The 27,482-nt window shown below is 38.4% G+C and overlaps 1 protein-coding gene across 2 annotated transcripts in view; it reads left to right on the top strand.

Annotated features, from left to right (window-relative positions):
• Positions 1-27,482, top strand: part of KCNH7 (potassium voltage-gated channel subfamily H member 7) — a 528,547-nt gene that overhangs the window by 436,837 nt on the left and 64,228 nt on the right. For both annotated transcript variants that reach the window (XM_013969285.2, XM_013969283.2), the window contains one exon: positions 11,207-11,632. In XM_013969285.2, the coding sequence (XP_013824739.2) occupies positions 11,207-11,632 (426 nt within the window). The remainder of the gene's footprint in view (positions 1-11,206; positions 11,633-27,482) is intronic.

Below are 27,482 nucleotides of genomic sequence, written 5' to 3'. Positions count from 1 at the left end.
ACCTGTCTACTGCAAATTTGGTAGGAAGGTCACAGTTGCTAAAGCTACTTGAAAACTGGATGTTCTCAACCTCAACAGAACAGCATTTCTCATTTGGAAAATTTGCAGGGATGAGAAACCATCTTTGAAACCAAGTTATTTAAAGGCAAAGCACAAGCCTTAGATTTTTAGTAGGCTGTTCATCCTGTAAATACATTTGGACCTTTGAACAATACAGGCTTGAAATGTGTAGGTCCACTTATTCACAGAATTTTTTTTTTCAGTAGTAAATACTACACAGAATTTTTTCAATAGAAATACTACAGTCCAAAAAAAAAAATTTTTTTTAAAAGAAATACAGATTGTGCAGTCCTGCACAATCTGCCATTGGATGGGACCTTGGATACAGAGGAGCAATGAATATAGAGAATCAGTTATACATGGATATTCAACTGGGAGTAGGGTTGGTGCCTCTAACCTCTGTGTTGTTCAGGGGTCAACTGTACGCAGAAAATCTCTGTCGATGAAGAAACAGCTCACCTGTGCTTCAGTCAAGACGCCTTCTTTGACATCAACTTTGAGCGCATTTCCTGCTAGTGCCACCCCCCATCAATTTATACTTCCTTTCCTGTCTAAATAATTCTTATTCTCTTTTGTCTTTCTATCTTATGTCCACTCACTTGATATTATAAATGTGTTTGTGGTTCTTGGAATTCAGAGACACATAGAAGTTTATGTCCTAAGTCAGGATTTTTAACTATTATAAGTCCTAGATGACTTTAAGAATCCCAAAAAGGAACATAAACACATAGTCCCTGAGAAGTAAACAACACCATGCAGCTTAATTTTTTAAAAATAACTTCAAACCCACTCATATATCCCAAGGTAATACTTTTCATCAGATAATCTTGTGCTTGCTCATATACAAACACACACATTTTCATTTCTCCATCATCTTGGAATTAGTATTTCATTTTATTGAAAAATAATTGACATATATCACTAGTTTAAGACATACAGCACGATGGTTTAATTTACATATATTGTGAAATGATTATCACAAAAGGTTCAGCCAACATCCATCATCTCATATAGATACAATAAGAAGAAATCTTGTGATGAGAATTTTATCCTGGAATTTTATGAAGATTCTTCCTGATTTTTTTGCCTTAAAATATATTAAGCCTGTCCTGTAGATGATCAAATACAGCAAAACCATACTAATGTTTATCTAACTGAGTGTAACTGAATAAAAACCAGTGCAAGGTAAGCAAAATAGTAGAATTATAGAATCTCAGAGATTGGCTGCACCAATTTTGTTGCATATATAATTTCTACAGGATCCTTAGAAAGTATACTCAAAATTTAAAACAAATAGGGACTCCATAGATACTTACTGATTCAGTTTTTAAGAGGACCATTTCCTTACCTATAGCAAAATAGAGAATAGAGTAAAATAGAACAAAATAGAGTATCGCTGAAGATCTCAAAAGTAATTTTCTCCAACAACCCATCAGATGTTCAGTTTCCTTTATGACAGGCATTCCAACAAGGCCACCTAAATGTTCCCTAGTCCCATGACATGTACTGCTTTATGAGGAAATATCCAATTGCTTGCTTAAACTGGGTCTTTTCAAAGTGTTGAGGACTCTTAAAAAATAGTTGATTCTCTAAATTACCACTCTGTGTATTGATCCACAGGCCAATATAGCATAACAGATATTCATAAAGAAAAAAATATTATCTTACCAGCAAACACACACAAGCAAGAGGCCTAACCATCTGTCTTCTGCTGTCTCTATCTTTACATAGCTGACTTGCTCTAAGAATCACATCAGAGAACTGGGTTCAGTCAATAATTAAATTGACATTGAATGTTATTTATAATTAAATTGAGAGCTGTTCCAGTTAAATATGCCTAAAACATAATAGTAATACTCACTTACTGGATGTTTATAGTAAGACAGGAGTTATATGTAGAACTTTATGTTTTTTGCCTTACTTAGTTTACAGATGCCTGTGAGGTGGAGATTGCTGTCCTCATTTTGCTGTTAAGAAATCTGATACTCAGGAGATTTTTGAAATGGCCATGGTAGAGCTGGGGTATGTAACTGGGTTGTCTTAGTCTGGAGTCTTGTTTTTCTGCAATAGTTGACAGATTGTGGATTTCTAACTTAAAATGATCTTTCTATTAATTTTTTGTGCCCATTATGGCCATCTGGGATTTCTCTGGTGGCTCAGTGGTAAAGAGTCCGCCTGCCAATGCAGGAGATGTGAGTTTGATCCCTGGGTTGGGAAGCTTTCCCGGAGGAGGAATTGGCAACCCACTCCAGTATCCTTGCCTGGAATTCCATGAACAGAGGAGCCTGGCCGGCTACAGTCCATGGGGTTGCAAAGAGGCGGGCACGACTGAGCAACTAACACTAGCATGGCAGGTGGCACTAGTGATACAGGATCTGCCTGTAATGCAAGAGACACGGGAGATGTGGCTTCCATCCCTGGAGCAAGAAGGTCCCGGGGGTAGGAAATGGCAACCACTCCAACGTTGCTGCTAGGAGAATCCCGTGGACGGAGAAGCCCGACAGTCGATAGTTCAGGGGGTCACAAAGAGTGGGACACAACTGAGAACAGAGGCACACGTGCTGCTGCAGATCAGAACACAGGCCTCACGGAGCCGGACAACCTTGGCAAGTGAGCTAACCTTGTTTTCTCAATCTGCAGAGTGGAATGAACAATGGCATTGTCTTACTTGCCTTTGTTGTCATACAAATGATCACAAACTAGGTGGTTTAAAACAACCTATGTTTACTCTTTTACAGTCCTGAAAGCTGAAAGGCTCAAATCTAGGTGTTAATGGGGACACTTCTCTATTTGGACGCCCCGGGAACATTTATTCCATGCCTTTCTCTCAGCACCTGTGTTTCTTGCAGTCTTGATGTTCCTTGGCTTATAAACACACCACTGTGATCTCTGCCTCCATCATCACATGGCATTTCCTGTGTGTCTGTCTCTCTGTTCTCTTCCCCTCTTCTTTTAAGGACACCAGTCCTTAGATAGAGCTCCCCTCAATCCTGTATGACCTCATCTTACCTTGGTTACATCTGCAAAGACCTTATTTCCAAATAAGGTCATACTCACAGATACTGGGCATTTGGACAACAGCATATTTTTTGCTGGGGACATAATTGAACTCGTAACAAGCACCTCCAATGTAAAAATTGTCATATTTAAAAGTGATAGTGCCTACTAAGCCTTCAGTAAATAATAGGCATTCAGTAAAGTTAAGAGTTATTATGATTGATAATACTATAGTTGACTCTGGGGCCTCAAATAAATTATTCAGCCTCTCTAAGTCAGTTTCCATGTCTATAAAAATGGAGATAACAATGTTTATTTCAAAGAGCTGTTGAGAGAATAGAATGTCATAATTCAATACCCGCCTTGGTAACTAATTCAATGTTAACGCTCCTCTTTCTCCAAGAGATAGCATTGATGAGCTGAACATGTCCTCTCTCAGGATCCAGTGTCATCAGGTGCATCATATTTCAAGGGAAAAAAAAGCAGGGGCCCAAATAGGCTGCAGAAGACATTGAGGGGGGCAGCTCTGCTCCTTCCCAGTTGCAGTGGTGGCAGCTGCAGCTGGGAGTGTGGTCTTCCCCTGCACGAGGGAGGTGTTAGAAAAAGCACCTCACTCCCCATTGTGTTCTTGGCAGTGATAATGATTCTGGGGGTTCCTGGGCAGAAAGAGTCTGACTGAGCAAAGTGAGCTTGAGCCTATCTATTCCACTGTGGTTTCTTTACTCCTTACTCACTCCACCCTTGAAAAAGTCACCAAACTAATGAGTGTGCTGGTTCATGTGCTTTATCTAGATTTAGATGTGGCTCTGTTGATCTTTTGCACGTTTACACTCATTGTTAACACCAGTGATGTGACTTTATTAAACTAAACCTCAAGGGAGAGCAGAGGGAAGAGATGAGATACACTGTGGACTTGATATTTTTCTCTTGCCTGTTTTGAGATCTTTGTCTTATTAGAGATCAAGTATTAGAGTAATATTAGCACCTGGAAGTAATAAACCCTCATATCATTGAGGTGTGTGTGTGCTCAGTCGTGTCCTACTCTTTGTGACTTCGTGGACTGTAGCCCTCCAGACTCCTCTGTCCATGGAATTTTCCAGACAGGAATCCTGGAGTGGGTTGCTATTTCCTACTCCAGGGGATCTTCCTGACCCAGAGATTGAACCTGTGTCTCCTGCATTGGCAGGTGGATTTTTTACCACTGCACCACCTGGGAAGCCCATATCACTGAGGCTTACCACAATATTATATTTCATCCTCAAGCAATAGCAGAAGCTAGTGTCTCTGTGCAATGAATAATTTCCTCCACTTGATGATTGGGTGACCCAGGTTTCCTACACTTGATGACTCCCCTACCCCATAGGATTTAAGGACCTGAAGACTTGGAAGCATCTGGCTTTATGCCATGGAAGGAAAAAAAGAGTGAATAAGGAAGGACACACCTGCTTGGGTTTGGCCAAGAAATGCTATTCATGACAGATGGCTATAGTTAGATGCAGATGGAGCTGAGTAACATACTGTTGGCTGGACAGACACATTCTAGCAACAACTCTACTCTGTGGAGGGTAGAACAACAAATTTTGGCAACAGCAGCTGTTTCTATCAAAATCCTTTCTCTCATGAACTTTCTGTCTTGCCACTTTCATTGTCTCTTTTTCTTAAGCTACAAACATGTCCGTTCAACTATTTTGAGTGTTTACTATGTATATTCAGGTAAATTGCTAAGCCCCAGGAATATTCCCTTGCCTTTATTCTCCATCCCACATTTTAGTCATTTCTAGTGGATTCTCTCTGTCTTGACACCTTCCTGGCAAATGAGTCCACTTTCCAGAACTTCAGCCTCTGTCTCTACAGGATGAAGTGTCAGACTCCAGCCTCTTCTGGAGCCCAGTCCTGACCATCTATCAGGCACCTCCTTGAACTGGTATCTGGCACGTTTATCTCAAACTGTCCTATCTAAACCCTGTATCTCTGTCTCCCGTCTTTAAGGCTATTCATTCTGTGATTCTGAACTGGTGTGCCTACTGCTTCTTTTCCAGATTTCCATTTTTTCTTAAATTGTGTCCATTTAAAAAGAAAGATAAAATAAATGGAGAGAAGAGTGCATGCGTAGTTTCCAAGAGAAAAAAAAGAGAGAAGAGGCTGATAAGGAAGCAAAAGTTAGGCCAGAAAGCATCTGCTATCAGCAGCAAGGTGATACCCCAAGCTCCTAAAACGAGCTGCAACAGGGGAGGGGCTGATTCAAAATTAATTGAATATGGAGCCAGAACCAATGGCCACTGCCCAGCTAGCTGTGGTGTGGAAGTTAAAAGGAGTTTATGGTTCTGGAAGAGCCTGTCATTTTTTAATATGCGTATATTGAAGTAACATCAGAGTATTACAAGTGTTTAAGATATTATCTAACCTATTTCTTTCATATTCTGAGAGTCACACGTATTTTGAGAAGAAGATATTTTTCATATTAACATACACGGAACATACAAAAATAAAGCACTAAACCTGGCATTTAGTTAGATGACTCTTATTTTCACAAATTCATACAATCTTCAGAATCCAATCCACACACAGAGATACGCATGTGTGAGCACACATAAACACACACATGATTAAATGTCTAAGCTTTAGAAAATTATTTGAATACAGAATGCTACAGTGATCCTACTACCTAATTTTAGAATTTTATTTATTTTTAAAAATTTCCTATGCTACAGATTTGATTTATTGTGTAACTGTTTTTCATCTTTTTATTTAAATATCCTGATAATCATCTGTGGAACTACTCGACTCAGTGAAAATACTCAGGTTTTACTTTATTTCTCAAATCAAATGCTTAAAAGCCATGGGAGTTTCTTTTCTGATGCTATATAATCTATCTGATTCATTTTGTTACTGACTATTCTTGATAGATAAAAATATAGCTGGCCTATTAGTTAACTGCGAGTCCTGAGTAAAGGATAAATAACAGACGAGCAGTCTCTACCAACACCTCAGCATGGTGTTTAACAGCTGCCAGAGTACTGTATAATCTTTTAGAAGGCTTAATCGTTCCCTATTGCACTTTTCAAAAAGGAAGAGTGGTTATTAATCCTGGTGTTTGCACAAAAGTTTCGCAGTAGATCTTCATTGAATAAATAGTGCTATTTCCTATAAAGATTTTGGTTTTATATAACACTTTAACCATTCGAGGTTAAACAAATAGTAATGTGCTAGCAAAGAGAAAAACTGTACTTAGTAAAGAAAACCATATTTTAGGCTGTATTATACTGTGCAATTAATTGGTAGTTTGAGGGAAGAAAATGTGTCTTTTTGGAGACCATGGAGTTCCCCTTTTTTATACAGTGAGGTTTCTTCCCTCCTTTGCTTTCTCTCTTAAAATCCTTACAATAGTTCAATTAATCATGTTTTATTTTTCTAAAATGTGCTATTTCTCAAATGTGTGGGAGAAGTTGGCTCTTAAAGAAATGTAATAGGCTAATAGACTGTGTAGCAGACTTTTTCTCTTCGACCATTGACCCCTTAGAGCCCTACTTACCTTTTTTTAGAACAACTACTTACCTATCTAATATTTTATTTCCAACAGAATGACTCCCAGGCACTGTCATATTTAATTTTATTTTCTTGGGAACTTACAATTCACACATTTATCCAATTCCAAAGTAAGTATGAGGTGTCATTATCAAAGATACATGCATTTAAATCATTAGGGCAATTAAAATAATATAAAGGGAAATAGAAATAATGGTGGTGGTTTTCTCACTAAGTGTTGTCTGTCTCTTGCAACCCCATGGACTGTAGCCTGTCAGGTTCCTCTGTCCATGGAATTTTCCAGGCAAGAACACTGGAGTGGGTTGCCATTTCCTTTTCTTGTTTTGTTTTGTTTTGTTTTGTTTTGTTTTGGTTTTTTGTGCCATTTCCTTTTCAAGGGGCTCTTCCTAGCCCAGAAACCTACATCTCTTGGATTTTCAGGTAGATTCTTTACTGCTGAGCTACCAGGAAAGCCTTTGAAATAATAGTACTGAAATTCTAAACTCATATAGGTTTTCTCAAGATTAAAAAAAAAAAGTAATGAAATAACTCAATATCATTTAAATAAAAAGATATGAAAACTTTTGATATCTCAAGCTAGTCTAGGTTCGATACAGGATACAGGATGCTTGGGGCTGGTGCACTGGGATGACCCAGAGAGATGGGAGGGGGGAGCAGGGTTGGGAACTCAGGTACACCTGTGGTGGATTCATGTCAATGTACGGCAAAACCAATACAGTATTGTAAAGTAAAAAAATAAAAAAGAGATAGAGAAATGAATTATAAATATATATAATGCAAATATTTACAAAAATGACATTAAACAACATAAACATTTTGTTTTAAGAGGGAAGAATGCAGAAACATGCTTCTTGTATCAATCCAGAAAAAAGTTTGAATATAAAATACTGATAAAGTATTTTAAGAAGAGGCCTAACCTGTTGAGTCTTGAAAAGTGGCTGTATTTTAATGTAAGTTGGTGAGAAATGTAGCTAAGTATACTCAGAGAAATGGGCATCTTCAGACTTAGCATGTCCAACTATCATTTTAAAACATAATTTGTCCCAGCCACCAATTTGACAACATTTAAGGAGAAACAGTTCAAGGCTGGGCATCACTGCGATTATGTGTAGGATCCGTGGACTGAATAGAAATAAACATAATATGAATTAGATGTATGGAGAACAAAGTAAACATTCTGTTGTAGAAAAAGGAATTCCTAATTCCTAACAAGGAAACAATTCAATTCTGATACGAGTGAGACCCTGTGATATGTGTAGGCCCATCCTCAATATGAGTTTGAGCAGGCTCCAGGAGTTGGTGATGGGCAGGGAGGCCTGGCATTCTGCAGTCCAAGGGGTCACAAAGAGTGAGACACGACTGAGCAACTGAACTGATACCGATCCTCAATATCTTGGCCTTTTCTGAGTGAGATTTTATATTTATTTTTATTATTATTATTATTACTGTAAACAGTTTAAACATATTGTAAAAATAGAGAGAATTGTATATACCTTCGCCCAGTTTCAATGAAAGGCAACATACATCTATTGTTGCATATAACCAGACTTTTCCATTCACCTTTCCCTTCCCTCATTCTGGGTTTATTGGAACACACCTCATATAGTATTTCATCCACAAATATGTTATTATGTATCCCTAAAATCTCAGATTATTATTTAAAACATAGCACAGTATCATGATCACATCTAAAAACAATACTTGTCAACAGTTTTTGTGACAGCTTATCTCCAAGATGGCTCCAGTTGATCCCTTCTTTCCACACTCCTACCATTCCCCTATCAAAAGGTAAAGCCTACTCACCACATTTTTAGAATCTAGGCTAGGCCATGATTGCTTTAACCAACAGTATATAACAGGAGTAATGCTCTACCACTTCTAGTCCTTGACTTTAAGAGGACTAGATAGTTCTGCTTCTCTCTTGGGAGTGCTAAACATCCATATAAGACATCTTGAAAGTGGAAAAAAAAAAGTGAAAGTGTTAGTCACTCAGTCGTGTCCGACTCTTGATGACCCCCGTGGACTGTAGCCTGCCAGACTCCTCTGTCTATGGGATTTCCCAGGCAAGAATACTGGAGTGAGTTGCCGTTTCCTACTCCAGGGGATCTTCCCAGATCAGGAATTAAACCCACGTCTCCTGCAAGTCTCCTGCATCACAGGCAGATCCTACCACTGAGCCACCAGGGAAGCCCCTTGTACATATTTACCTAACATTATAAATAAGAATAATATAATAATCATTGGAGTCCTGTACTAAGTATTTCCTTTTGAAAGGAGTCTGTGTTTATTCAAATGTGAGCAACCCTAACTTAAAGGCGAAAGCCTGAGGTTCCAATCACGTCACATTAGGTCTTCTGCTGCCATCTCACCACTACTCCCTTGCATTTTATCCGTCAACAAGATAAGACAGCTTATAGCTCCTGAACACACAACATAGCATTTTATGCATCCCTGCCTTTGCTCATTCTGTTTCCTCTGCCTGTTAGTGCCTTCCCATTCCAACTTCATCGTCTCCAACCACTTCCTACTTGAAGGCTCAGTTCAAGTACTATCTTTTCCTGAAATTCCTCTATGAAAGCTGCTCCCCCACCCCATCAGCGCTATCATCAATCTCAGGAGCTGGGTGGACCTCAGTAGGGCTCCCATTTTCTTGTTCGTATTTCTCCCAGTAAACACTTGATTCTATGATGTCAGGAACAATGTCTTCCTAATTTTTCAGACTCCCCTCAGCACAGTAGTCATCCAACTGTTACATAAAGTTTGCATACTTGGGATGCAAAGAGTTCTACCCACAGTTTTTACATCTCAAGGGCAACTCTACGATGCTGGATGTACTCTAACGTACACTTCTGCTAAAACAAGTATTCAAATTGTCCAATGTGGAAAATCGGTATCAAGAGCATGAAATTAATCAGGAAGCAAGCTCAGGATATATCCATATATTTAAAAATAACTTTCTTTTTCCTTTGGATGATTATCTACCCTTTTTTTAATGAGAGAAATTCGTGACTTCAGGGAGTTGGGAAGATCTCAGAAATTTTAGTTATGGTTTGCCAGAGTACACTGAGTGCACAGAGGAATCTAACAGGAAAAGGAACTGAGAAGGTAGAACAGGTCTATATTATAGATGACTTTGAGAGTCAGAATAAGGTTTCGGATTTTACTTTCTAAATACTGAGTAGTTCATTGTTTTTGAAAAAGGAACATAACATAATGATACCTTACGAGATGATCCATTCCTTCCAGACCAAAATATCATGCACTGGTTTTTATACAAAGCATAACAGGATAGAGTTGTCTATACTTATGAACTGACAGATTCTCTAAACATTATTCTTATTTTGATATTGGGAGTTACATATAGATACTGATAAAAATCTTGGTTTCTGAAGATATTTAGTATTTCATAAACACATTTTTCAGAGTTCTCTTCTACTAATAATTAATTCTTATCACTTCTCATAATAAAAATACCTTTTCCACTATATAATTGTAGTTCAGATTTACTCTGGGCTTTGCTCTCATTTCTTTATTATATTTTTCCAAAGCTAATTGAATTAGTATAGCTGTTAATCTAAAAACAGTTTTGTCCATTTTAACTGAACTATGGTTGTATTTAAAAGTCTTGTTGTATCTCAGTTGGGGTTATTTAACTTCTCAAATTCTTCAAATGGTTCATTATGTGTGAAAAAAAGATATAGTATATGACAATTTCATATGGCATATAAAAATAAGATTTAAAATTGAAATTATTATAATCAAGTTAAAATCTACATGGAAATTTTCTACTGAGTAGGGTGCAATTCAAGTTTAGCTCTCATTTTTTCATAGAAACTGAAGCTCTAAAGGTGAACGATTTTAATCCTTGCAATGCTTTATTAAATAAAATAAATCTTAGAGTTTAAGTAGCCGTGGTGGCTGAGAATCTTGCAGCTTTTCCAGATCAATATTCTGAATGTCTCCTTGCACCATTCTTTCTACACAATTCCCTAAATGTGATGGAGGAGTTCAAGTGAAAGTGTAATTGTCTCAGAACATAAAATACTCCTTCAGCCTTTTAGGGAAAAGACTCATTTTGTTTATTTTAATCTCATGTCACTTTTTCTAATATTAAAAAAGATTTGCAAGTGAGAAATTTTAATTGAAGATTTGAATGAATTAGGTTTAATTTATCAAGGCTTAATTATAAATTAAATATAGTTAAATTAAATAAGACCATGGATCCAAGTAGGCTGTTTCTAATCATTGCAGTCAGTCCTTTCTTAAGTTTGAAAACTGAAATGTCCATGTATCAAACTGATTTTATGATTTTCTAAAAATAGCAATGTCTTTTATTTCCCAAGGAACCAATAACCATTCCTTAGTACCTCAGAGACAATATTCATTATTTTTTTAGTAAAAATCATATTTATCAAGGAATGCCAATGAAGTTTTCTGGGGTCAAATATACTAAATTGTGGGGTTCCTTTAAATGTACATACTTCATAACTACATGAGTTTTTTCTAAAAGATTTTGCTGTATAATTAGCTTAATATTTTTATAGGTTTGTAGATTAAGTAATCACATTTTTATGTAGTGTATGGTTCTCTTTTCTTTATTCAGGTTCTCTCTTTAGGAGCAGATGTTCTACCAGAATATAAGCTGCAGACGCCACGCATCAACAAGTTCACGATATTGCACTACAGTCCTTTCAAGGCCGTCTGGGATTGGCTTATCCTCCTGCTGGTCATATACACTGCTATATTCACGCCCTATTCTGCAGCCTTTCTCCTCAATGACAGAGAAGAACAGAAAAGACGAGAATGTGGCTATGCCTGTAGCCCTTTGAATGTGGTAGACTTGATTGTGGATATTATGTTTATCATAGATATTCTAATCAACTTCAGAACAACATATGTAAATCAGAATGAAGAAGTGGTAAGTGATCCAGCCAAAATAGCAATACACTACTTCAAAGGCTGGTTCCTGATTGACATGGTTGCAGCAATTCCTTTTGACTTGCTGATTTTTGGATCGGGTTCTGATGAGGTAAGAGCTGCTTAAGAATCTTATTTTCTAAAAGGTTGAAAGTATAAAGTGAAGCCATTTTAACTACAGAATAAGTTATTGCTTTACAAATTTCTATATTTCACAGATAAAATTCATTTTCAACTGGAAATGCTATAAAATGAAATGAAACCTTTTTGCCACTGCAAATGATTAGCAATTTTTTTTCTATTTTTGCTAAGAAACATAAAGACTAACCTTTAAAAAACAAATTAAACTTTGAGACAAGTGTTTCATTCTGTGCTTAGTCACTTATTCATGTCCAACTCTTTGAGACCCCATGGACTATAGCCCACCAGACTACTCTGTCCATGGGGATTCTCCAGGCAAAAATACTGAAATGGGTTGCCATTTCCTCCTCCAGGGTGTCTCCCCAACCCAGGGATTGAACCCAGATCTCTCGAATTGCAGGCAGGTTCTTTACCGTCAGAGCTACCAGGGAAGACCATGGCATATTCCCAGGATGTATAATTTCTACATATCAACTTTATAGATATAAAACTATCTAAGATGAAGATGCGTCTTTCTTTCTTAACTCATAATTGTGGTTTGTGAGAGGAGGGACTTGTTTTATGTTCAAATTATGTGTAAGAGGAATCTCCTGAGATGTATAATCCAGAACCTTTTCTCTTAAATACTATCTAGGTTTGAAAATACTTCTTGTGTCTCCAATATCTTATAAAGTTGGAAATTTTAAGGAAATTTGACAGTGGATGTGCATTTTCTGGATTAAAAAGGCCATAATTTTAATCAGATTCTTCTCAAATGGTTCTTTGAACCAAAACAAATCATATTCTCCTAAAATCTCCTCTATTTTATTGCCACTGTATGTGTTGTGCTGTGCTTGGTTGCTGAGTGAGTGAGTGAGTGAAAGTCGCTCAGCCGTGTCCGACTCTTTGTGATTCTGTGGACTATGCAATCCATGGAATTCTCCAGGCCAGAATACTGGAGTAGGTTGCCATTTCTTTCTCAAGGGGATCTTCCCAACCCAAAGATCGAACCCAGGTCTCCCACATTGCAGGCAGATTCTTTACTGTGCTTAGTTGCTAAGTTTTTGTAAATAAATTTCCTGGATTCTCTAATGGAAAGTTTTGTAGAAACTTTGTGTGAAAGTAGGACTAAGGGATTAGATTGAGAAAGATAAGCTTGGTGTTTTCAATTTTTAAGAATCAGTTTTGGGAATGCCCTGGTGGTCCAGTGGTTAGGACTGCATGCTTTCACTGCAACCTGATGTCTCACCACTGTGGTCCCGCGATCAATCCTTGGTAATGGTCAACTTAGAAAACACACACAACCTAGAAGTTGAGAGTTACGTTTTATGCAGTGGGAATTTTTAGGACTTCACATCATGCCCAAGAGACAGCATGTCAGGTAACCCTGAGAGAACTGCTCTGAGGAGGTGAGTGGAGGAGCCAGGTTATATAGTTTTGCCAAAACGGGCAGGTAGCCTAAACATCAAAAGATTATTGTTAATTAAAGAAAACTAGATATTCCAAGTTAAGGAGTTTGTTGTTGTCACTCATCATGTCCAACTCTGCATCCTCATGAACTGCAGCACTCCGGGCTTCCTTGTTGTTCACTATTTCCTGGAGTTTGGGCAAATTCATGTCTGTTGAGTCAGTGATGCTATCCAACCATCGCCTCCTCTTCTTGTTCTATTGCCTTCTTCTCTTCCTGCCCTCAGTCTTTCCCAGGATTAGGCTCTTTTCGAATGAGTCGGCTCTTCGCATCAAGTGGCCAAAGTATTGGAGCTGCAGTTAAGGAATTTAGCACTTTTCTATGTATAGGAAGATGTAAGAGTCTGGGCTCACTGAAATCATTCCTTTCATATGCATCAAAGCTGTCTGGAGCCAATCTTCTGTGTGTTTCACATCCTGAGTCCCTCAGGGCTTTTCTTAGGGATGGGCTGCAGCCTCATGGCTACTGATTACCGTGGCACTCTTCTTTGTTGATATGGGAGGAAATATTCCAGTTCTTAGTCAGGGAACTGAGATTCCACAAACCACAAAACATGGCCAAAAAGAAAAGATACAAAAGAAACTAAAATTCAGGGTCCTTTTCCACTTAAGAGATTTTTCCCAATTGCTCAGCAGGTATAGAATCTGCCCGCAGTGCAGAAACATAGGAGATGAGGGTTTGACTCCTGAAATCCCATGGACAGAGGAACTTGGTGGGTTACAATACAAAGGGTCAGTTCAGTTCAGTTCAGTCACTCAGTCGTGTCCGACTCTTTGAGACCTCATGAATTGCAGCACACCAGGCCTCCCTGTCCATCACCAACTCCCGGAGTTCATTCAGACTCACGTCCATCGAGTCAATGATGCCATCCAGCCATCTCATCCTCTGTCGACCCCTTCTCCTCCTGCCCCCAATCCCTCCCAGCATCAGAGTCTTTTCCAATGAGTCAGCTCTTCATATGAGGTGGCCAAAGTACTGGAGTTTCAGCTATAGCATCATTCCTTCCAAAGAACACCCAGGACTCATCTCCTTTAGAACAGACTGGTTGGATCTCCTTGCAGTCCAAGGGACTCACAAGCGTCTTCTCCAACATCACAGTTCAAAAGCATCAATTCTTCAGCACTCAGCTTTCTTCACAGTCCAACTCTCCCAATCCATACATGACCACTGGAAAAACCATAGTCTTGACTAGATGGACCTTTGTTGGCAAAGTAATGTCTCTGCTTTTCAATATGCTATCTAGGTTGCTCATAACTTTCTTTCCAAGGAGTAAGCGTCTTTTAATTTCATGGCTGAAATCACCATCTGCAGTGATTTTGGAGCCCCCAAAAATAAAGTCTGACACTGTTTCCACTGTTTCCCCATCTATTTGCCATGAAGTGATGGGACCAGATGCCATGATCTTAGTTTTCTGAATGTTGAGCTTTAAGCCAACTTTTTCACTCTGCTTTTTCACTTTCATCAAGAGGCTTTTTAGTTCCTCTTCACTTTCTGCCATAAGGGTGGTGTCATCTGCATATCTGAGGTTATTGCTATTTCTCCCAGCAATCTTGATTCCAGCTTGTGCTTCTTCCAGCCCAGCTTTTCTCATGATGTACTCTGCATATAAGTTAAATAAGCAGGGTGACAATATCCAGCCTTGATGTACTCCTTTTCCTATTAGGAACCAGTCTGTTGTTCCATGTCCAGTTCTAACTATTGCTTCCTGACCTGGTATTCCCATCTCCTGAAGAATTTTCCAGTTTATTGTGATCTACACAGTCAAAAGCTTTGGCATAGCCAATAAAACAGAAATAGATGTTTTTCTGGAACTCTCTTGCTTTTTCCATGATCCAGTGGATGTTGGCAATTTGATCTCTGGTTCCTTGCCTTTTCTAAAACCAGCTTGAACATCTGGAAGTTCACGGTTCACGTATTACTGAAGCCTGGCTTGGAGAATTTTGAGCATTACTTGACTAGCGTGTGAGATGAGTACAATTGTGCGGTAGTTTGAGCCTTCTTTGGCATTGCCTTTCTTTGGGATTGGAATGAAAACTGACCTTTTCCAGTCCTGTGGCCACTGCTGAGTTTTCCAAATTTGCTGGCATATTGAGTGCAGCACTTTCACAGCATCATCTTTCAGGATTTGAAATAGGTCAACTGGAATAGCATCACCTCCACTAGCTTTGTTCGTAGTGATGCTTTCTAAGGCCCACTTGACTTCACATTCCAGGGTGTCTGGCTCTAGGTGAGTGATCACACCATCGTGATTATCTTGGTCATGAAGTTGTTTTTTTGTAGAGTTCTTCCGTGTATTCTTGCCACCTCTTCTTAATATCTTCTGCTTCTGTTAGGTCCATACCATTTCTGTTCTTTATTGAGCCCATCTTTGCATGGAATTTTCCCTTGGTATATCTAATTTTCTTGAAGAGATCTCTAGTCTTTCCCATTCTGTTCTTTTCCTCTATTTCTTTGCATTGATCACTGAGCAAGGCTTTCTTATTTCTCCTTGCTATTCTTTGGAACTCTGCATTCAAATGCTTATATCTTTCCTTTTCTCCTTTGCTTTTCACTTCTCTTCTGTTCACAGCTCTTTGTAAGGCTGCCCCAGACAGCCATTTTGCTTTTTTGCATTTCTTTTCCATGGGGATGGTCTTGATCCCTGTCTCCTGTACAGTGTCACAAACCTCCGTCCATAGTTCATCAGGCATTCTATCAGATCTAATCCCTTAAATCTATTTCTCACTTATACTATATAATCATAAGGGATTTGATTTAGGTCATACCTGAATGGTCTAGTGGTTTCCCCTACTTTCTTCAATTTAAGTCTGAATTTGGCAGTAAGGAGTTCATGACCTGAGCCACAGTCAGCTCCTGGTCTTGTTTTTGCTGACTGTGTTGAGCTTCTCCATCTTTGGCTGCAAAGAATATAATCAATCTGATTTCAGTGTTGACCATCTGGTGATGTCCATGTGTAGAGTCTTCTCTTGTGTTGTTGGAAGGGGGTGTTTTTTTATGACCAATGTGTTCTGTTGGCAAAACTCTATTGGCCTTTGCCCTGCTTCATTCCATATTCCAAGGCCAAATTTGCCTGTTACTCCAGGTGTTTCTTGACTTCCTACTTTTGCATTCCAGTCCCCTATAATAAAAAGGACATCTTTTTGGGGTGTTAGTTCTAAAAGATCTTGTAGGTCTTCATAGAACCGTTCAACTTCAGCTTCTTCAGTGTTACTAGTTGGGGCATAGACTTGGATTACTGTGATATTGAATGGTTTGCCATGGAAACAAACAGAGATCATTCTGTCATTTTTGAGATTGCATCCAAGTACTGCATTTTGGACTCTTTTGTTGACCATGATGGCTACTCCATTTCTCCTAAGGGATTCCTGCCCACAGTAGTAGATATAATGGTCATCTGAGTTAAATTCAGGACTTCCCTGGTGGCTCAGACCGTAAGCTTCTGTCTACAGTGTGGGAGAGCTGGGTTTAATCCCTGGGTTGGGAAGATCCCCTGGAGAAGGAAATGGCAATCCACTCCAGTACTGTTGCCTGGAAAATCCCATGGACAGAGGAGCCTGGTAGGCTACAGTCCATGGGGTCACAAAGAGTCGGACACGACTGAGCGACTTCACTTTCACTTTCACTTGAGTTAAATTCACCCATTCCAGTCCATTTTAGTTCTCCTATTCCTAGAATGTCGACGTTCACTCTTGCCATCTCCTGTTTGACCACTTCCAATTTGCCTTGATTCATGGACCTAACATTGCAGATTCCTATGCAATATTGCTCTTTAAAGCATCGAACCTTGCTTCTATCTCCAGTCATATCCACAACTGAGTTTTGTTTTTGCTTTGGCTCCATCCCTTCATTCTTTCTGGAGTTATTTTCTCCACTGATCTCCAGTAGCATATTGGGCATCTACCGACCGGGGGAGTTCCTCTTTCAGTATCCTATCATTTTGCCTTTTCATATTGTTCATGGGGTTCTCAAGGCAAGAATACTGAAGTAGTTTGCCATTCCCTTCTCCAGTGGACCACATTCTGTCAGACCTCTCCACCATGACCCGCCTGTCTTGGGTGGCCTCACACGGCATGGCTTAGTTTCACTGAGTTAGTCAAGGCTGTGGTACGTCTGATTAGATTGACTAGTTTTCTGTGATTATGGTTTCAGTGTGTCTGCCCTCTGATGCCCTCTCGCAACACCTACCGTCTGACTTGGGTTTCTCTTACCTTGGACATGGGGTATCTCTTCATGGCTGCTCCAGCAAAGTGAAGCCACTGCTCATTACCTTGGACAAGGGGTATCTCCTTACAGCCACACCTCCTGACCTTGAACGTGGAGTAGCTCCTCTTAGCCCTCCTGTACCCGCACAGCCGCCTGGTCAAGTATGACTCAGCTTGGAACTTGAGCATGTTCCAAGTCCATTAAGACCTCACTATCTTTTTTTTCCCAAGAGGAGATCAAATATCATAAACAAACACCCTCTGTAGATGGTTGCTCCTGACCTATTAGGGCTTGAGGGCAAGAGAATCCTCCTTAGCTATGGGGACAATAGGTTTAGAGGTAAATTGTCTCCCACAGAACATGCCCATCAAACTGGATGAGTAAAGAGCAGGTTAGTTAAACAATATATTCTTCCTGGATTCTACAAAACTTAGACAAAGTCTCAAACTTGACTCTCCTCATCTATAAGGATGATAATATTACTTCCCTTAAGTTTTTTTTAATTTGAGACTCTAATGAAATATAATATATGTAAAACTCAGCAAACTACTCAAAATCAGCTGCTGTTAAACTGGTTGAAATTTTAATGTTAGGTACTCCTAACTTTGTTTTTTAACTAAAGGGCAAGAAAGCAAAATACTTCTTTAACAGTATTTATCTTTATGAACCTCTTATTATGGGTAAATCCATGTCATTATACCAAATAAGTTCCTATTGATAAAGAGTAAAATCTCACTCTTTCAAATTTTAAAATATGTACACCAAGAGTAAATAAATTTCAGCTTAGTGAAATGAAAGAGTGGGAAACAAATAAATAGACAAACAAGATTGTTATGGGAAGTTAATTTACTAATGTTATTTAATAAGTAGCAATCAAACAAGTGAATATTAGAATATGCTGATTATTCTAGGATAATTTCTAGATTGCAACATGATAAGTTTAGATTCAGTTACTATATTACTTGAAAATAAAGATTTCCTAAAATAAGTAATTCAGGTTATCACTGTTTCAGACAGAACTTCAAGTGAGCTGAAACAAGAGTAAATTTATGTGGTTCACATTAGTATAGGATGCAATAATCTTGGGGGAAAAAATGGTGTCTGGATAACCTTTCTCATATAGTATCAGAGAGAAAGTGAAGTTTGCATCAAGAAAAGCAATGCCAGTTCCTTACTCTGTTACATATTATTTCCTAGGTTCCCCCATGTCTCCAAACCTGCTCCACACTCTTAAAATGTGATATGATATGGGAAGGATCCTGGCTTTGGAGTCAGACAGACTTGAGTTTGATTCACCTCTGTGCCACTTACTTGCTATATTTAAGCATTTTAACTCATATATTTTAACTCATTTAAGACTTCATTTCTCTTCTGTTATATGATGAGAGGTAGATTCTTGTGATATCTAAACATAAAGCAGTGTATGTGAAAAGACTAGACCAGTACCAGGTACATAGTAATCGCTTGCCAAAGGTTACTTTTTTATCCTTCCCATCCTTTTGGATTAAATCCCTGTTATTTTAAGAAGTATTCCTTTTAAAACATAATGTTACCACATTAATCCATAAATACCTTAATTATTCACTTATTCGACAAAGATTTATCAGGTGTCTACTATCATATAGTAGTTTTTAGATTAGCTAGTTGCAGTTAGGATTCCTGGAAAAATAGGAGACAGAAGGAAATCTTTTGAGGACAGTTTTCCAGCAGACTACAGTCCATAAGATTGCAAAGAGTCCAGCACAACTGCACACACACACAAGCAACTCAAACTGTCTTGCAAAGCACAGGAGCCTGGGGTATGTGGTAGGGAGAAGTATGTGGGCATCAAAACTAGCAAGTGGGAGGGGTGGTCTGAAAGGAGCATAAAGAATCAACTATGAAGGATAACAAGGCCAGTGATGGATTGGACTGCATGATACATTTACTCTTTATTATGCAAACTATATTTTATAACTATAATCAGCCCTTTCAAGATGTAGTGATATTTCAGAATGAAATTTTCCCCAAAGGGTATAATATATCATATTGTTGTTCAGTTCAGTTCGATTCAGTTCAGTCGCTCAGTCGTGTCCAACTCTTTGAAACCCCATGAATCACAGCACGCCAGGCCTCCCTGTCCATCACCAACTCCCAGAGTTCACTCAGACTCACCTCCATCGAGTCAGTGATGCCAGGCAGCCATCTCATCCTCTGTTGTCCCCTTCTTCTCCTGCCCCCAATCCCTCCCAGCATCAGTCTTTTCCAATGAGTCAACTCTTCGCATGAGGTGGCCAAAGTACTGGAGTTTCAGTCATGTCCAACTCTTTGAGATCCCGTGGACTATAGCCCACCAGGCTCCTCTGTCCATGGGTCCCAGGAAGAATACTGGAGTGGATTGCCATTCCCTTCTCTAGGTGACCTTCTTGAGTCAGGGATCAAACCCACATTGCCTGTATTATTGGCAGATACTTTACCATCTGAGCCACCAGGGAAAAAAGAAATACTTTCTTTTTTTTTTTTTTTTTAGGAGAAAGTTACATCTTTATGATATTTATTCTTTTTTTTCTTTAGTAGTTCTATTTTTTTTAATAATTTTAAAATCTTTAATTCTTACATGCATTCCCAAACATGAACCCCCCTCCCACCTCCCTCCCCATAACATCTCTCTGGGTCATCCCCATGCACCAGCCCCAAGCATGCTGTATCCTGCGTCAGACATAGACTGGCGATTCAATTCTTACATGATAGTATACATGTTAGAATGTCATTCTCCCAAATCATCCCACCCTCTCCCTCTCCCTCTGAGTCCAAAAGTCTGTTATACACATCTGTGTCTCCTTTGCTGTCCTGCATACAGGGTCGTCATTGCCATCTTTCTAAATTCCATATATATGTGTTAGTATACTGTATTGGTGTTTTTCTTTCTGGCTTACTTCACTCTGTATAATCGGCTCCAGTTTCATCCATCTCATCAGAACTGATTCAAATGAATTCTTTTTAACGGCTGAGTAATACTCCATTGTGTATATGTACCACAGCTTTCTTATCTATTCATCTGCTGATGGACATCTAGGTTGTTACCATGTCCTGGCTATTATAAACAGTGCTGCGATGAACATTGGGGTACATGTGTCTCTTTCAATTCTGGTTTCCTTGGTGTGTATGCCCAGCAGTGGGATTGCTGGGTCATAAGGTAGTTCTATTTGCAATTTTTTAAGGAATCTCCACACTGTTCTCCATAGTGGCTGTACTAGTTTGCATTCCCACCAACAGTGTAGGAGGGTTCCCTTTTCTCCACACCCTCTCCAGCATTTATTGCTTGCAGATTTTTGGATTGCAGCCATTCTGACTGGTGTGAAGTGGTACCTCATTGTGGTTTGATTTGCATTTCTCTAATAATGAGTGATGTTGAGTTAGCCATCCGTATGTCTTCTTTGGAGAAATGTCTATTCAGTTCTTTGGCCCATTTTTTGATTGGGTCATTTATTTTTCTGGAATTGAGCTGCATAAATTGCTTGTATATTTTTGAGATTAGTTGTTTGTCAGTTGCTTCATTTGCTATTACTTTCTCCCATTCAGAAGGCTGTCTTTTCACCTTGCTTATATTTTCCTTTGTTGTGCAGAAGCTTTTAATTTTAATTAGATCCCATTTGTTTATTTTTGCTTTTATTTCCAGAATTCTGGGAGGTGGATCATAGAGGATCCTGCTGTGATTTATGTCAGAGAGTGTTTTGCCTATGTTCTCCTCTAGGAGTTTTATAGTTTCTGGTCTTACATTTAGATCTTTAATCCATTTTGAGTTTATTTTTGTGTGTGGTGTTAGAAAGTGATCTAGTTTCATTCTTTTACAAGTGGTTGACCAGTTTTCCCAGCACCACTTGTTAAAGAGATTGTCTTTACTCCATTGTATATTCTTGCCTCCTTTGTCAAAGATAAGGTGTCCATATGTGTGTGGATTTATCTCTGGGCTTTCTATTTTGTTCCATTGATCTATATGTCTGTCTTTGTGCCAGTACCATACTGTTTTGATGACTGTGGCTTTGTAGTAGAGCCTGAAGTCAGGCAAGTTGATTCCTCCAGTTCCATTCTTCTTTGTCAAGGTTGCTTTGGCAATTTGAGGTTTTTTGTATTTCCATACAAATCTTGAAATTATTTGTTCTAGTTCTGTGAAAAATATGGCTGGTAGCTTGATAGGGATTGCATTGAATTTGTAAATTGCTTTGGGTAGTATACTCATTTTCACTATATTGATTCTTCCGATCCATGAACATGGTATATTTCTCCATCTATTAGTGTCCTCTTTGATTTCTTTCATCAGTGTTTTATAGTTTTCTATATATAGGTCTTTAGTTTCTTTAGGTAGATATATTCCTAGGTATTTTATTCTTTTCGTTGCAATGGTGAATGGAATTGTTTCCTTAATTTCTTTTTCTACTTTCTCATTATTCGTGTATAGGAATGCAAGGGATTTCTGTGTGTTGATTTTATATCCTGCAACTTTACTATATTCATTGATGAGCACTAGTAATTTTCTGGTGGAGTCTTTAGGGTTTTCCATGTAGAGGATCATGTCATCTGCAAACAGTGAGAGTTTACTTCTTCTTTTCCAATTTGGATTCCTTTTATTTCTTTTTCTGCTCTGATTGCTGTGGCCAAAACTTCCAGAACTATGTTGAATAGTAGCTGTGAAAGTGGGCACCCTTGCCTTGTTCCTGACTTTAGGGGAAATGCTTTCAATTTTTCACCATTGAGGATAATGTTTGCTGTGGGTTTGTCATATATAGCTTTTATTATGTTGAGGTATGTTCCTTCTATTCCTGCTTTCTGGACAGTTTTTATCATAAATGGATGTTGAATTTTGTCAAAGGTCTTCTCTGCATCTATTGAGATAATCATATGGCTTTTATTTTTCAATTTGTTACTGTGGTGAATTACATTGATTGATTTGTGGATATTGAAGAATCCTTGCATCCCTGGGATAAAGCCCACTTGGTCATGGTGTATGATCTTTTTAATGTGTGGTTGGATTCTGATTGCTAGAATTTTGTTGAGGATTTTTGCATCTATGTTCATCAGTGATATTGGCCTGTAGTTTTCTTTTTTTGTGACATCTTTGTCAGGTTTTGGTATTAGGGTGATGGTGGCCTCATAGAATGAGTTTGGAAGTTTACCTTCCTCTGCAATTTTCTGGAAGAGTTTGAGTAGGATAGGTGTTAGCTCTTCTCGAAATTTTTGGTAGAATTCAGCTGTGAAGCCGTCTGGACCTGGGCTTTTGTTTGCTGGAAGATTTCTGATTACAGTTTCAATTTCCGTGCTTGTGATGGGTCTGTTAAGATTTTCTATTTCTTCCTGGTTCAGTTTTGGAAAATTGTACTTTTCTAAGAATTTGTCCATTTCTTCCACGTTGTCCATTTTATTGGCATACAACTGCTGATAGTAGTCTCTTATGATCCTTTGTATTTCTGTGTTGTCTGATAAATTCAAAAAAATCGAAATCATTCCAAGCATCTTTTCTGACCATAATGCATTAAGATTAGATGTCAATTACAGGAGAAAAACTATTAAAAATTCCAACATTTGGAGGTTGAACAACACACTTATGAATAACCAACAAATCACAGAAGAAATCAAAAAAGAAATCAAAATATGCATAGAAACTAATGAAAATGAAAACACAACAACCCAAAACCTGTGAGACACTATAAAAGCAGTGCTAAGAGGAAAGTTCATAGCAATACAGGCATACCTCAAGAAAGAAGAAAAAAGTCAAATAAATAACCTAACTCTACAACTAAAGCAACTAGAAAAGGAAGAATTGGAGAACCCCAGAGTTAGTAGAAGGAAAGAAATCTTAAAAATTAGGGCAGAAATAAATGCAAAAGAAACAAAAGAGACCATAGCAAAAATCAACAAAGCCAAAAGCTGGTTCTTTGAAAGGATAAATAAAATTGACAAACCATTAGCCAGACTCATCAAGAAGCAAAGAGAGAAAAATCAAATCAATAAAATTAGAAATGAAAATGGAGAGATCACAAAAGAAATACTTTCAAAGTAAAAGATTAATTTGGGAAGTTTCATCATATGAATATGAAGGAAAACACTTCTTTGGATTTTGGTCCCCAAATTGAATGACAAGATCTAAAATCACTAAACTTGAGGTCATTCTGATGAGGGGTAATCTAGTTCAGTGTTTTTCAAACTGAGGGTTCATGGAGGTGCCTGAGAGTCTGAGAGGCCCTCAAGGATTGACAGCAAGACAGGCTGATAAGACTCAGAACCATCCACCTCCACTATAAAAAGAGTAACCCAATTTTATCTGCTTTTGCTTTACCGATTACAGTTTCAAGTAAATTTTAATAAGAATTGACTTAATTAATTTTTTAATTTCCAGGAGAGGGTACGGTAACTCCTTCTCAAGTAGATTCATTCATTCTATTAGCATTTCCTGGGAACCGTGCTTTCTGTTGTAGTTGTTTAGTCTATAAGTTGTGTGTAACTCTATGACCCCATGGACTATAGCCCATGCAGCTCCTCTGTCCATGGGATTTCCCAGGCAAGAATGCTGGAGTGGGTTGCCATTTCTGAGTTTATAGGAAAGAGTGAGAAAAGACCCCCAAAGTATTATCTGATGGCAGCTCTAATATTACTATGTATAGGAGGACATGTGAGCATGAAGAGGAGGTTTTTGATTACCAGTGGGAGTTTCCCAGGTATAAGGGTCAGGCTAGTTAGAAGAGAAGCCCATTAGAGGCATAAAGGTATAAGGTGTTGGTTCCCAGCCCTATCAGAACCAACATAACAGATATTTTTAATGACCCTTTCTACTATTGTTAAATAAAAGTCATAGATAATATAGCCTTCTTACACACATAATTTCATAAATATATAATACCCATCTTTAATATGAAGGAAAAACAAAAGAAATGTTCATTACAAAATACCTAGCTGATTGTGTAAATGCTTCAGGCATGGCTGCATAAAAAGATACAGCAAAGTTATCAGATGCTTGTTGTTGTTCAGTTGCCAGGCCATGTCCAACTCTTCGTGACCCCATGGACTGCAGCATGCCAGGCTTTCCTGTCCCTCTCTGTCTCCCAGAGTTTGCCTAAGTTCATGTCCGTTGAATCCGTGATGCCTTCCAACCATCTCATTCTCTTTCACCATCTTCACCTTCTGTCTTCAATGTTTCCCAGCATCAGTGTCTTTTCCAATGAGTCACTTGTTTGCATCGGGTGCCAAAGTATTGGAGCTTCAGCAACAGTCCTTCCAAAGAGTATTCAGGGTTGATTTCCTTTAAGATTCATTGGTTTGATCTCCTTGCTTCCCAAAGGACTCTCAAGAGTCTTCTCCAGCACCACAGTTAGAAAGTATCAGTTCTTTGGTGTTCTGCCTCTGTATTGTCCAGCTCTCACATGTCCGTACATGACTACAAGAAAGACCATAGCCTTGACAATATGAACCTTTGTAAGCAAAGTGATGTCTTTGCTTTTTAACACATGTCTAGATTTGTCATAGCTTTCCTACCAGGAAGCAGTGATCTTCTAATTTCATGTTTGTATCTAGTGATAATGAGGAAGCCCATAATTAAACAATAAATTAAATATTAAACAAGATAATGTTAGTTCTTTAAATTTGCATTTTAATAAAGGATTTCATAGCTATGCATGTATATTGCATACACATATATACATGCATTTATATAGATAATAGAAAAGTTTATCTGCACATATTAATATTTATATACCTAAGAACAGTGATAACTACAAATGTTGACTGATATAGCTGTGCTCTGTGCCATGTATGTAATATACAAATAACACAAGATCTATTGTCACCGAAAATGAATAGTGGCAGTAATGGGGCTTTCCAGTGTCATCAATATCTTCTTAATGCTAATGCCATCCAGACATCAAGGAAAAGATTCTCTATTTCTTAATTTTTATATTATCAAACATCATGCCATCCATAGCAAACTACCTCAATATCATTGATGCAAAGGAACAATTACTCAGTTCAGTTCAGTCACACAGTCATGTATGACTCTTTGCAACCCCATGGACTGCAGCAGGCCAGGCTTCCCTGTCCATCACGAATTCCTGGAGATTGCTCAAACACATGTCCATCCTGTCGGTGATGCCATCCAACCATTTCATCCTCTGTTGTTCCCTTCTCCTCCTTCAATCTTTCCCAGCATCAGGGTCTTTTCAAATGAGTCAGTTCTTTGGTCTTTGTAATGAATATTCAGGACTGATTTCCTTTAGGATGGACTGGTTGGATCTCCTTGCTGTCCAAGGGACTCTCAAGAGTCTTATCCAACACCACAGTTCAAAAGCATGAATTCTTTGGTGCTCAGCTTTCTTTATAGTCCAACTTTCACATCCGTGCATGACAACTGGAAAGAGCAAAGCTTTGACTAGATGGACCTTTGTTGGAAAGTAATGTCTCTGCTTTTTAATATGCTGTCTAGATTGGTCATAGCTTTTCTTCCAAGCAGCAAGTGGCTTTTAATTTCATGGCTGTAGTCACCATCTGCAGAGATTTTGGAGCCCAAGAAAATAAGTTTCTCACTGTTCCCATTGCTTTCTCATGTATTTGCCGTGAAGTGATGGGACCAGATGCCATGGTCTTAGTTTTTTGAATGTTGTTTTAAGCTAGCTGTTTCACTGTCCCCTTTCACTTTCATCAAGAGGCTCTTTAGTTTCTCTTTGCTTTCTGCCATAAGGTTGTATCATCTGCATATCTGAGGTTATTGATATTTCTCCTGCTATCTTGCTTTCAACTAGTGCTTCATCCAGCCCAGCATTTCTCACGATGTACTCTGTATATAAGTCAAATAAGCAGGGTGACAATACACAGCCTTGATGTACTCCTTTCCCAATTTGGAGCCAGTCCATTGTTCCATGCCTAGTTCTTACTGTTCCTTCTTGACCTGAATACAGATTTCTTAGGTAGCAGGTAAGGTGGTATGGTATTCCTATCTCTTGAAGAATTTTTCAGTTGTTGTGATCCACACAGTCAATAAAGCCAAAGTATATGTTTTTCTTGAACTCTTTTACATTTTGGTTGATCCAACAAATGTTGGCAATTTGATCTCTCATTCTTTGCCTTTTCTAAATCCTGCTTGAACATCTGGACATTCTCAGTTCATGTAATGTTGAAGCCTTCCTTGGAGAGCTTTGAGCATTGCTTTGCTAGCGTGTGGGATGAGTACAATTGTGTGTTAGTTTCCACATTTTTTGGCATTGCCTTTCTTTGGAATTGGCATAAAAACTGACTTTTTCCAGTCCTGTGACCAATGCTGAGTTTTCCAAATTTGCTGGCATATTGAGTGCAGCACTTTCATAGCATCATCTTTTACAATTTGAAATAGCTTAACTGTAATTCCATCACCTCCACTAGCTTTGTTCGTAGTGATGCTTCCTAAGGCCCACTTGATTTCACATTCCAGGATATCTGGCTCTAGAGTAGCGATTACACCATCCTGGTGATCTGGGTCTTGAAGATCTTTTTTGTACAGTTCTTCTGTGTATTCTTGCCACTTCATGTTAATATCTTCTGCTTCTTTTAGGTGCATACAGTTTTTGTCCTTTATTGTACTTATCTTTGCATGAAAGTTTGGCTTGGTATCTCTAATTTTCTGGAAGAGATCTCTAGTCTTTCTCATTCTATTGTTTCCCTCTGTTTCTCTGCATTGATCACTTAGGAAGGTTTTCTTATCTCTCTTTGCTGTTCTTTGGAACTCTGCATTCAAATGAGTATATCTTTCCTTTTCTCCTTTGCCTTTAGCTTCTCTTCTTTTTCAGCTGTTTGTAAGGCCTCTTCAGACAACCATTTTGCCTTTTTGCATTTCTTTTTTTGGGACATGGTCTTGATTACTGCCTCCTGTACAATGTCACAAACCTCCACCCATAGTTCTTCAGGCACTCTATCAGATCTAATCCCTTAAATCTATTTGTCACTTCCACTGTATAGTCATAAGGGATTTGATTTATGTCATACCCAAATGGTCCAGTGGTTTTCCCTACTTTCTTCAATTTAAGTCTGAATTTTGCAATAAGCCGTTTATGATCTGAGCTATAGTCAACTCCCAGTCTTGTTTTTCTGGCTCTATAGAGCTTCTCCATTTTTGGCTGCAAAGAATATAATCAATCTGATTTCAGTACTGACCATCTGGTGATGTCCATATGTA

This window comes from Capra hircus, chromosome 2 (assembly GCF_001704415.2).
Source record: "Capra hircus breed San Clemente chromosome 2, ASM170441v1, whole genome shotgun sequence".
NCBI lineage: Eukaryota > Metazoa > Chordata > Mammalia > Artiodactyla > Bovidae > Capra > Capra hircus.
The sequence above is the reverse complement of the archived record's forward strand: the minus strand, read 5'-3'. Positions and strand labels throughout refer to the sequence as shown.